This window comes from Ursus maritimus, unplaced genomic scaffold, assembly GCF_017311325.1.
Source record: "Ursus maritimus isolate PB19 unplaced genomic scaffold, ASM1731132v1 scaffold_24, whole genome shotgun sequence".
Lineage (NCBI taxonomy): Eukaryota > Metazoa > Chordata > Mammalia > Carnivora > Ursidae > Ursus > Ursus maritimus.
In genome coordinates this window covers 43,864,026-43,875,919 of record NW_024424897.1, presented here as the reverse complement: position 1 = coordinate 43,875,919, position 11,894 = coordinate 43,864,026, and the positions used below count along the sequence as shown (strand labels likewise).

The 11,894-nt window shown below is 36.6% G+C and overlaps 1 protein-coding gene across 1 annotated transcript in view; it reads left to right on the top strand.

Annotated features, from left to right (window-relative positions):
• LOC103667175 (14-3-3 protein epsilon) overlaps positions 1–9,742 on the top strand; it is a gene marked incomplete in the record, with an annotated part of 104,026 nt that extends 94,284 nt beyond the window's left edge. Inside the window, 4 exon segments of the mRNA XM_040641122.1 lie at positions 889–995; positions 1,686–1,892; positions 4,178–4,314; positions 8,760–9,742. Of these exon segments, the coding sequence (XP_040497056.1) occupies positions 889–995; positions 1,686–1,892; positions 4,178–4,314; positions 8,760–8,812 (504 nt within the window).
• Positions 9,743–11,894: the final 2,152 nt, after the last annotated feature.

Genomic DNA, 11,894 nt, shown 5'->3' with positions numbered 1-11,894 from the left:
TCACCGTGAATTAATGAAAAATAGAGAACAGGATATGTATGTGTCTTTGGTGGTGGTATGCATTTTTAGTGTGATAAATTTTAGATAAGTGGCAATATTTACTTCAGTGTACAGATTTTTGGTGCCATAACTGATGGATCTCAGCCAATAGAGTGATTGGCTATTGGGTATAGTAGTGGTTAGGAACATGAGCATTGGAGGCAGACTGTACCCGGGTTTGAATTTTTATTCTGTCCCTTATAAACTGTGACCTTAGGCTTTAGACTAAGCTTGTCTGGGTTCAAATCCTAGCTGTCCCTCTTGAAGTTCTTTAAGTTGGTGATTTTTGGCCAAATACCATAATCTTTGTTTCCCCATGTAAATGGAGACATAGTCTATACCTCATTAAATATGCTAATTAATATAAATGTACAGCACTTGGTAATTAGTGTTACTCTCAGTTATGTAGCTGAATCATGAGGTTGTTGGCTTGGGGGTATTTCTCTCTCTCTCTCTCTCCCTCTTCCTCTTTTTTTTTTTTTTTTTTCTTTTTAAGATTTTATTTTTAAGTAATGTCTACACCCAGTGCGGGGCTTGATCTCAGCGGTGAGACCAAGAGTCACATGCTCCACCAACTGAGCCAGCCAGGTGTCTCTGTGTGGTGGTGGGGTTTTTTTTGGCCTTTTTTTTTTTTTTTTAAAGCACTAAACTAACAGCATGTAGAAAGAAGATAATTTCTATAACCCGGAGACAACTTTTCTCTGCTTTTATATCAAGAGTGGGGAAGAAGTTTTGGAGAGAGATGTGTATTATGTTTACTGTGGCTCTCTTCTCAAAACTAGAGGGAGAATGTGTCATAATTTATGTAATTTCTTAGACTTAAACAATTTTTGACTTTTTTTTTTTCAGGTTGAGACTGAGCTAAAGTTAATCTGTTGTGACATTCTGGATGTACTGGACAAACACCTCATTCCAGCAGCTAACACTGGCGAGTCCAAGGTTTTCTATTATAAAATGTAGGTTCTATACTAGAAGGGAAAATGTCAGATTAAATGTTGGCCCCCTTAGAATTATCACTTCTTTTGTGTAGGTGTTCAGCTTTTATTTAAGAACAGTTGTTTAATGTTAGAAGGGTAGTTACATGGGAGGAATGATTTTTAAAACTTAATTTTTGAGTACTCATTTGCATATTCACTGCTAGTGAACAATTGTTGCATTTAAGATGGTAAGACTATTTACTGTAAGAGTACTAGGTTTTATCTGTTTGCATTTGGTTTTGTGTGGAGTTACCCATCAGCTGTAGCACTGTATTACATAGTATTACATAGTTCAGTCTCAACATTTTATGTAGAAGTTTTACTTCACAAACTGTCAATGCCATTTTTGGAACCACTTTTTTATGTTTAATTCTATCATCTATCAACAAAAATTTGTTGATTTTTTAGGCTTTCCAGTTGATTTCTCTAGGATTTTGCTTATACTTGGTATTCTGAACTTTGAGGAGGAAAGCTGAATAGACTAGTCAGTCTTTGGTGAATAGTCAGTCTTTGGTGAAAGAGACTGTGAAATTATTGAAGTATCCATGTTAATTATTAAATATATTTTTGTCACATATTTCATTTTATAGATTACAAAATTTTAACAGTTTACTTTCACTTAAAAAGTATTTTTCCTAATTCTATTTGTTTTATTTTGTTTTGTTTTAGGAAAGGGGACTACCACAGGTATCTGGCTGAATTTGCCACAGGAAATGACAGGAAGGAGGCTGCGGAGAACAGCCTAGTGGCTTATAAAGCTGCTAGTGATATTGCAATGACAGAACTTCCACCCACGCATCCAATTCGCTTAGGTCTTGCTCTCAACTTTTCCGTATTCTACTATGAAATTCTTAATTCCCCCGACCGTGCCTGCAGGTAAGTCATGGAAGAGAAACAAAAACTCTCACTGTGAAAGTGGAAAAAGTTACAAAAGAGAATTGTCTTGTTTTCTGGGATTGCTTTTGCCGCCTTGGCCATGTAACAGAGAATTCTTTTGGCTCTTAATGAAACTGGTTTGATTTTAAGACGCACCCTGTCTCAGTTCACTAGGATAGCAGTTTTGCATTATGTTGATGGGGAAAATTTTTGGTGGTAGGTAGAATTTTTAACTTGTTAGTGGGAGAGTGGAATTATAATGGAATTTTTTTTTATATTATGTTTTAGTCTTTGTAGGCATGTTAATGTAGTTATGCTCTTAGTGTACGTATTTTGTATTTTCTATTTTAAGATGACCAGTTCTCCGTCTTCGTATGTTAATTCCCGCATTTATATATATTTTAGATTGCTCCCAATTTTTGATACAAATAGAAATTTAAGAGCTAGCTAGCTCTATGTACATAGCTTTTTACTTGTAAAAATTATTGTAAAATACAACATGAAGTTTATCATTCTAACCTTTTTTTTTTTTTTAAAGATTATTATAATTAGAGTAAGTAAATGGGGGGACAGAAGGAGAGAATCTCCAGCAGCGTAGAACTGGACGTGGGGCTTGATCCCATGACCCTGAGGTCATGACCTGAGCCGAAATCAAGAATCAGACGCTTAATTGACTGAGCCACCCAGGCGCCCCTCATTCTAACCATTTTTAAGTTGTATAGTTGATTGGCATTAAATACACCCACAGTACTGTGTAACTGTCACCACTAAGATATTTCCAAAACTTTTTCATCACCTGAAATACATTAACCACTACCCAGTAATTCTCCAGATCCCCTACCTCTGCCCCCATTAATCTCTGCTTTGTCTTTGTGAATTTGCCTATTTTAGGTGCCTCCTATAATTGGAATAATGTATTTGTTGTTAATAACTTAGAGTCTTCTTTGAGTATATAGGAATCAGATTGGAAGGAGAGCTGAAAGGAGAGATTTTTCCTGATGGGAGGTGGATTCGTTTACATGCAAACCATTATTTATTCATCTAAAAACATTCTAAATTCCCAGTTGAGTTTGTCTAAACAGGTACAGGTCTTAACTGAAGAAGTTAATAGCTATCTGTTCAGCTGATAGTATTGATTGGATCTTTCATTGTCATTCTCCAGTCCAGCTGTCCCACATATCACTTCGATTTAAGTCTTCTCCTCTTCTGCATGCCTTTGCTCTTACGCATCTGCTTTATTTTTTAAAAGATTTTATTTATTTATTTGACAGAACATAAGCGGGGGGAGCAGCACAGGGAGAGGGAGAAGCAGGCTCCCCAATGAACAGGGAGCCCGATACGGGGCCTGATCCCATGATCCCAAGGACCTGAGCCAAAGGCAGACGCTTAACTGACTGAGCCACCCAGGCGCCCCTATGAATTTGCTTTAATTTTTAGTATTCCATTCATGCTTTTCTCCTACCCTTTAAGATGAGTTCGTATTTGACTTCCTCGTCCTCTAGGGTTTCTTGAGTACTTTCTCCAGAGTAGCACTTCATACTTGTTTTAAAATAGTTTTATGTATCAGTCGTCTCTATTCCTAGATGTTCATTGTGGACCGAGAGTGTTTCTTTCCTTTGTTCTGTTTTTCCACTGGTGTCCCGCATCACTTGGTATTCATCCTACACCAACACCATACCCAGTAAACGTTGATTTTGTTTCTTTTCAATTCTAGCAGATAGCTTATATATCACATTTCCGTGGGTTCTGTATTGCCTTTTTTTCCCCGTTAATATTAAATTCTTTGTAATTAAACTGGGCTGTCCAACATTTCATCTTTTTAAATTAAAAAAGTGAGCTGTTGACTGGAACTTGGTAATACTTTTATTATGCATAATTTTCGTGGTGGGTCAGGATCGAATTTGGTCTGTATATTCTGTTTCCTGATAGACTTGTCAAAAGCCTGGTAAGAAATGGTGCTCTTGGATGCCTGGCTGACTCGGTCAATAGAGCATGCGACTCTTGATCTCTAGGTATGAGTTTGAGCTCTACCTTGGGATGTTTGTTTAAAAAAAAAAACAAAACAGTGCTCTAAAAATTTTCCTGCCTCCATGTGCTAGACTACAAAATTAAAGAGTTAATTTTCATCAGTTATATCTGTTTTTCCTTTATTTCAGTATTTAAAGCCAAGATACTCAGTGTCACTATTACAGACTGTAGGATAACTGAAGAAAAAGAATGATTTCTAATGTGTCATTTCTGTTTTGGGGCTTGTTTTTATAATATATTTATGTAAATACTTTTAGGTTGGCAAAAGCAGCTTTTGATGACGCAATTGCAGAACTGGATACGCTGAGTGAAGAAAGCTATAAGGACTCTACGCTTATCATGCAGTTGTTACGTGATAATCTGACACTATGGACTTCAGACATGCAGGGTGATGGTAAGGAAACTCCAAAGTTAAATGCATCTCTAATTTGTTGAGTCTTTTTACTCTTAGGAATTCCTTGGTATTTCTTCATATTAAGCTACAGTTTAGACTCAGCCTATCCTCCAAACTATTGAATTTTAATTATTACCTTTACAGCAGATGATCTCAAAGTACAGTTTTCCATTTGGGGCTATACGATGATAATGTAAAAGACTTGTTTGGAAAAGGGGGTCTTTTTTTATTCGAAGATTTAAAAGTTTTGTCTCTAATGTTTGCTAAACTTGGTTTGCTTCTCTCACTGTGTTTTGGAAGGTGGAGGCAGGAAGCAGCTCCTTTTATCTTTCTCAGATTGAATTTTAGGGATTTACTTAAGTAGTTGTATTTGAATGTCATGATCACTGCTTTGGCTGACTGGTAACCTCAGGTTAAAACTAGATGGTGTCAGTAAATATTTATGAATCATCTTCTCTGGAAATCTTTAAAGAAGGAACTTGTTTGTCTCTGGATTTTATAGAGCAAATGGAATGTTCTGCCCTTAGTCCTTACCTAAGAGGTCTGGTATAATCTCTTGTTTTGTTGTTGTTTGTTTTTAGTTATAAATAGTATTTTACAAAACTCAGTCTTGTGATGGGGGTTAATATTTATTCTGAATGCCCAAATTTGTCATAATTGTTGATTTTAAAGGAGGTTTTATTCTACTTATTCCAAAGAATCCTTTTAATCCATGATAGATCATTGAAGAGTGGTGGGGGGAGGACACGGGGCGCAAAAACTAGTGATGTGGCCATTTTATGAGATAGCTTTACGGTTGGTGGTGGTGGTATGGGAAGTAAGAAGTTTGTCGGTTTTAGTTACAGATCCTTTAAGAGTATATTACCCAAACCGAAGCATATGTTGTGTTGCTTGAGGCTAGCTATGTCTGTTGTTCAAGCCAGCATGCTGGACTCTTTGGAAGCATTGTTCTTCTTAAATGTACCTCTGAAAGTGGGTTTTCCGGGCATGTGTGTTGTAAGTTTCCTTGCTCTGGAAAGATAGAGTCAGATTTTAGACTTCCTTAGGTCCTAAAGTGAGAATTAGGTGACTTAACTTTAGTGCTAACTAGCATTATGAAATATTTAGGTATTTGACTAGGGTTGGCTTGAGATATGTGGCACGTGTGACCTACTTGCACACTTACCCAACAAAGCCAGATGGAGCTACAAATTACTTCCAACACAGCACTTTGGGCAATCGCTACCAGTCTGTGGGACTCAAAACCAATTTACCATCTCTGAACTAATGACTTGAGGTTCCTTCCAGCTTTAACATTCTTTTGCATTCTAAACAATAACTACTCAGAAGAATGGCCAAACAGCTGTGGACTCTTCACAGTCACCCTCAGCTCAGAGAAGACTAGTATCTCTCTGCCTGTCTGAGGGGATAAAAGGAAAACATGTGGAGAGTTTGGTAAGCGGGATTGACCTCAGTTAAGGTATATACCCCTATGACTTCTGGGAGCATTTTTCTGAGGGTGAAAATAACAAAGAAGGTGACCTGGGTTAGAAACATTGCTTTTTTTAGACATTTCATGCCACCTTCTGTAACTAAACTTGCTAGATTATAAAGCTAAATGTTTATATTTTCTAATGCTACTCTTATAAATTATCACTGGTAACCAATAATTGGTTAATCAAAGTAAACTATATGTCATTTTGTTTTTACATAGAACCGAAGAATTTTTTCTCTTGGTTATCAAACATATTGTGAAATAGATTGCCTTTTATGATAGGCTGTTTTCTTGAAACTGCTTTACATAGTTGTGAACGTTCTTTGTACAGAGATGTTTTATTACATTTCAGTATAGATTGCTCTTTCATCCTGTTAACAGTTTAATTTAAATCTAGTAAAATCCATTTGCTTCAGTTCTCATCACTTTGTTCAGACAGTTGATTAAATTTGGTTGAAACAGACTAATTTTCATTTAAGAGCTTTATGGTAAAATTATGAAACAGGTTTAACAGTGAAAAATTCAAGTAGTTTCTGGACATTTTAGTAAAATTAAATTATCTGAATTTACAAATTGTTGTGGGTACTAGTAATTTATTTGCCAGTTTCCTAAAAGGTATAGTATTACATGTTTTATTAAATTGGTTTTGTGACTTAGAATCTGTGCAAAATTGCAGTCATGAAATTGGCAGTCTCCCAGGATGTTTGGATTTAGTTGAGCATTTAGTTGAGCATTTCTCCTTTTTAATTTTATTATGAAAAATGGTGTTGAAAAACACTTGAATTAGGGGTTTCTAAAGGAAGAAGTGTGTATGTAATTCCCTAGCTTTTACTGAGATGTTTTTATGTTTTTTTAACTGCACAGTATGTTCACTTCTGTCTGTGTCGGAACATCTTTATAAACATTACCACTTTTTCTCATCAATTGATTTCAGTCCTTTTCTCTTAACCTGTGTTCAGAGGACCGTTTCATACACAAGTCCATAGAAAGGAAGTGTGTGTTCTCTGCCTGTTCCCTTCTTTCCCCCACCAAAATCAGGAAACAGCGGGCAAAGAAATACATATCCAAAGAAACCTTTTTCCCCCACTTCTGTATACCTTTTAAGAGGATATTATTTCATCCTTTTAAAGGTAAGAGGAACAGATACTTTGTAGAGTGAAGTTTATACAAAGTAAAAAGACCCAGATCTGACTCCCCTAAATCATTGGTGTTTTCTTTTGTCCTGCTCTCTCGGTTTATTTTTCTTGTAATGTGGCTTTCATATGATTGTTCTCCCTCCCTTTCTCCTTGCAATATAGATTCCTAAAGGAAAATCCAACTCTTCCTTTCCTAAAAACTCTACTTTGTAAGTCATTATCATGGCACAGCGAATTCTGCTTTTTAGTTTTGGTTCTTCACTAATCATGCCTGCATATATCATCATCCTTTTGCTTACAAAACTGCCTGTTCTACATTCTAGGATGTGAAACCTATAAGACATTTATGATCTGCTACCCCTGTCTACCTCTGGTTGGGTGTGACTCATCTGACAATATTCTATGCCAAAGTTACTTGGAACTTTTGGCAAATCTAATGGTTGCTTATAAGTGAATTAGAGTGTGCTTTATTGTTGTTTGTTAACCATATTTTGGCAGTGTATTGCTGTTAAAAATGAGCGTGAATGTTCCTATCATTTCCTAAGTTTGAATACATTATTTTGGGAACCATTGGGTGGTGCATCATTTCTTCCTCAGTAAATGGTTTTTTTGTCTTTCATTGCATGTCTTTTTCTATATATGAGTCAAAAATCCTTATGTACTTTACGTACTTTTTAAGAGTCACATTTCACTATCAAACATTTTTGTCAGAGAAGAAAATTTAAAATGTCTAAAACTATGTTTACCTAATCCTTGTTACCGTAACAGCATTGTTTATCATACCAAGGTCTTTCAGACTATTTAAAAAGCACTCCTCGGTTTAAATGCTTTATGTTGGTAGGCAGCCTGTCTTAGTGTCATTTGTCCATCCTGATTAAGTAATTTAACAAGCAATATGAATGGATGGATTGTCTGAACCATAATGGTGTTGGATTAGTTAATTGATATTTATTTTGATTCAAACTATTAACTACATAGGAATTGTAGTGAATTGTTAAAGCACAAAAGAATGTAACTTTTACCTGTTTCATTATTTTTTAGCAAAAGCCTGCATGCTTTCTTTATTATGGCTGACTTATTTAATGCTTATTAATAGGTAGATGATTCTCCAGTGAATAGGCTGGCTTTCTGTTGCATGTCATAGTGCAGTTGAAACTCCTCAGGCCAATCATCATGTTTTAAGGGAAAAGAAAAATGGCATGAGAGAACAGGTCCAAATGCCCTTCTTTAATAACCTCAGCGGTCTGGTTTACTTTGAGCATGCCATTTCACTCTGGAGTAAGAAATCTGGTTTATGGTTTGGTATGACTGGCTAAGATACAGAATGTAAACTCACTTTAAAAAGCAGAACCCTCCCTCTAAAACTATAGAACTACTTTGGAGCATTTTACTGCTCAGTTCTCTACTGAAGCATTTCACATGGAGCTTGTGGGTAGATTTTAGCAAAAAAAAACTATTAAGTACCCTTGATTCTTGAAGAGGTGAGGTTATTGAGAAAGAGTATTTTGACCCAAAATATACACGAAAGCTTGAAAATCATTTAATAATACGGTTACCTTGGCTGTCTACTTTCAAGAGCTTATTTAGCATAAAAATAGTTTTACTATGCATCAGTTTTTTTCATCCTGACTATTGATCATTCAGGACCTTGATCCAGCAGCACTTCTTGGCTTAGGCATCTCGGGTGTCAAGGATGGTAGAAGTCCTTTGGCTGTCTGTGTGTAATACCAATTATAGCACATATAAGGAGTCTATGCTTGGAATGATACCTTTCTTTGTTACCACAACAGTCTCATTTAGTCAGCATAAAATAATTAACTCATTCTTCTTTGCAGGTGAAGAGCAGAATAAAGAAGCGCTGCAGGATGTGGAAGATGAAAATCAGTGAGACACAAAAGCCAACAAGAGAAACCATCTCTGACCACCCCATTCCTTCCCATCCCACTCCCATTGGAAATTCCCCCATTGTCACTGAGAACCACCAAATCTGACTTTTACATTTGGTCTCAGAATTTAGGTTCCTGCCCTGTTGGTTTTTTTGTTTTTGTTTTTGTTTTTTTTTTTTTTTTTTTTTTTCCTTTTTGAAAACAGTTTTCAAAAGTTCTTAAAGGCAAGAGTGAATTTCTGTGGATTTTACTGGTCCCAGCTTTTAGGTTCTTTAAGACACTAACAGGACTGCATAGAGGCTTTTTCAGCATTACTGTATTGTCTCCTGCCAGATGTGGCAAGATCACCATTAGAAATGGAAATTACATTCAAAAGCCATTAGACTTCTAGGTGATGCAAGCATCTAAGAGAGAGGTTAATCACACTATAGAGGCATTGTGGTATCATTTTTCCTTTTTCTAATTGTTTAAATCGAATTTTATACCAATGTTTAAAATTAATTGGGTGTTAGCTTGAAGTGGTTTAAGATTGTTTGGAGAGTTGTTAATGGTTTTGCTGTAAAAAGTGTTTCAAACTCTGCTGAAATGTTGCTGAAAAGCATGGTGCTGGTAACAGTTCAACAATCCGTGGCTGCTCATTCTTGCCTACTTTTACTCTCCCTCTAAAGCAGGTTAGCATTGAAGGTGGTATGGAAAAGCCTGCATGCGTGTTCAATTCTTTGTTTCTTCTCCTTCCCTTTCCCCTTGGACCCCCCCCTTCCCTCCTTCGCTCGCTCAACCTCTTTTGTTCAGTATGTGTAACTTGAAGCTAATTTGTACTACTGGATATCTGACTGGAGCCACAGATACAGAATCTGTATTGTTCTTACTGAAACACAGCATGGAATTAACATTAAACTTAAATAAAACAAACCTAAATTAAAAATGCCAAATATTACTGCGCCTCCATCCTTTATCTTTCTAAAATAAACTCTAGTCCAAACACATTGACAGTATTGTTTGCCTGAATGTGGAAAGATTCCCCCCCTTCTTCCACCAGTCACTCCTGTTTCCCAAAGATGATGTGTATTTTTAGAAAAAAACTTTTACCTGTAACCTGGTTGTCGAAGAACACTGAGTAAGAACACCCAAGTCAGTTCATTACTATCCTGTCTTCTCAACCAGATAGCAACATGGTATGTATTTTAATCATTAAGTACAAACTCATACTTACGCAAGGCGTGATATGGATCATTTTCTAGCCTGGAATTTTGGATTGTATAACCAAATAAGGCTGAATGTGTCAGAAAAATCCTCCTTAGGCTGAAGTAAAATTACCCCCACCACCACTTCTAAAGGTCAGTGGCAGGAGCAGAAAAGAATAATTAGATTCATTCTCAGTAGTACATGTACACGTGGTAGAACTGTGGAGCCACCCCCCTTACTAGAGACACTCATTGTTAAGTAGTTTCTTCCAGAAATAGTGTATACATCAGTGTGTGTAGGTGTTTAGTTATTATAGACCATTCTGTATCAGGCATGTAGATCTAATTTGAGTGACTGTGTAACATGGATGTACTCCTGATTTTTTTTTAAACTAGGTGACTCCTTTTGGACGTTGAGATTGTTTCCAGCCTTGCTATTATAAATGGTGCTGCATTAAATATCCTTGTAACTGTCTCCACTTAAATATTTGCATGTGTATTTATATGATACGTTTCTAGATTTCCTGTGGGAGAGAATATAACTTTTAAACTGATAAATACTGCCCTTTTCCTTCCTTCCAAAGGGGTTGTTCCACTTTTATAGCATCCTGTCATCCTCCCCACCCCCAATCAGCAGTGTGTTGAGAGTATCCGCTCCGGTACCATACTTGACTCATTGCCAAATGAGATGTTGACACCAAAAGTATACCCTGGCTTAATTCTCAGTAATAAAGACTTAAGAAATTAACAGAATAGTGATGTGTCCTAGTAGTGTATGCCCATAATTAGAATAAACAAGGTTTTTTTTTTTTGTTTTGTATTGTTTTGCTATTCCATTAGATAGTTGGAGAGATGTGGAGCTGTGTCCAAGAGATTTTCAGGTTGATTTGTTCTTTTTCTTACAGTAAAGTGGCCAAATGTCTGCTGCATCAAGGTCCAAAACTGAAGGAAGGAATTCTTAAAACTCTATCAGATTTTTTAAAGATAATGGGACTCAGGGTTTTGCAGTCCGCTCCCACACTAAACACTAATGCACAAGTGCCTGGACTTGAAGAGTCAAACACATGCGTAATGTTTTTACAAAATAGTCTGGCTTGTGGAGGTGATTTCTTTCAAGTTGTGTTGTTACAGGCATGTGTTTAGTGAAAGTTCTCTAGTTGGCTCTGTGGTTGGACTTCTGTATTCGGCAAACTCAGGATGCCGTGAGTGTGCTCAAGAACGTGGCCGTCTCAGTACGGAGAGAAAAGAACTTGCCGCCCAGAGGACCATTAAAGGCACTTGGGGAAGGATTGTGGTGATTGGTGCAGGTCTTTAGATCCCTATAAAAAAATTGGAGGACAGGCAACCAGGGAACACTGCAGAAAGGTGACAGACCTGTAAGAACAGCGTCACTCCTATCTGTGGTCTGAAAAGGTGGTTCTGTTTAGTGCTCTGAGAATCCGTTTGTTTCAGTAGAAACTCAAGTTATTACAATTTGCAATTTATGTTTGTTACAATTCTTAGTGTTTTGCTTTGAAAAAAAGTTTTAAACCCAGAGGTTTTTTAAGATGTTGAAAGCCCCAGTAAATGTGTCTGTTCCCATGCTTGGGTTCTGGAACTGGTTAGTGGCCAGAAAAGCAAATATCCAAACTTACGTTTTGCTTCTTCAAGGAAGATGAGAATGAACTTTAAGTTAGATCATCGTAAGGGGAATTTGATGGAATAAATGTAAGCATCTAACTTGGCTTCTGCCTCAGACAAATGCCACTTGAGAGTTCAGTAAGATCCCAAATCAGCTGCTATTGCTCTTAATCCTAGGATAGTAGGATCTGTCCAGGATTAATTAAGCCAGGGTATAAAATGCTGAGATGGCATTTTAAAGATGAATCTTGCTTTGTTTTAAAAATTGTAACAAGTAATA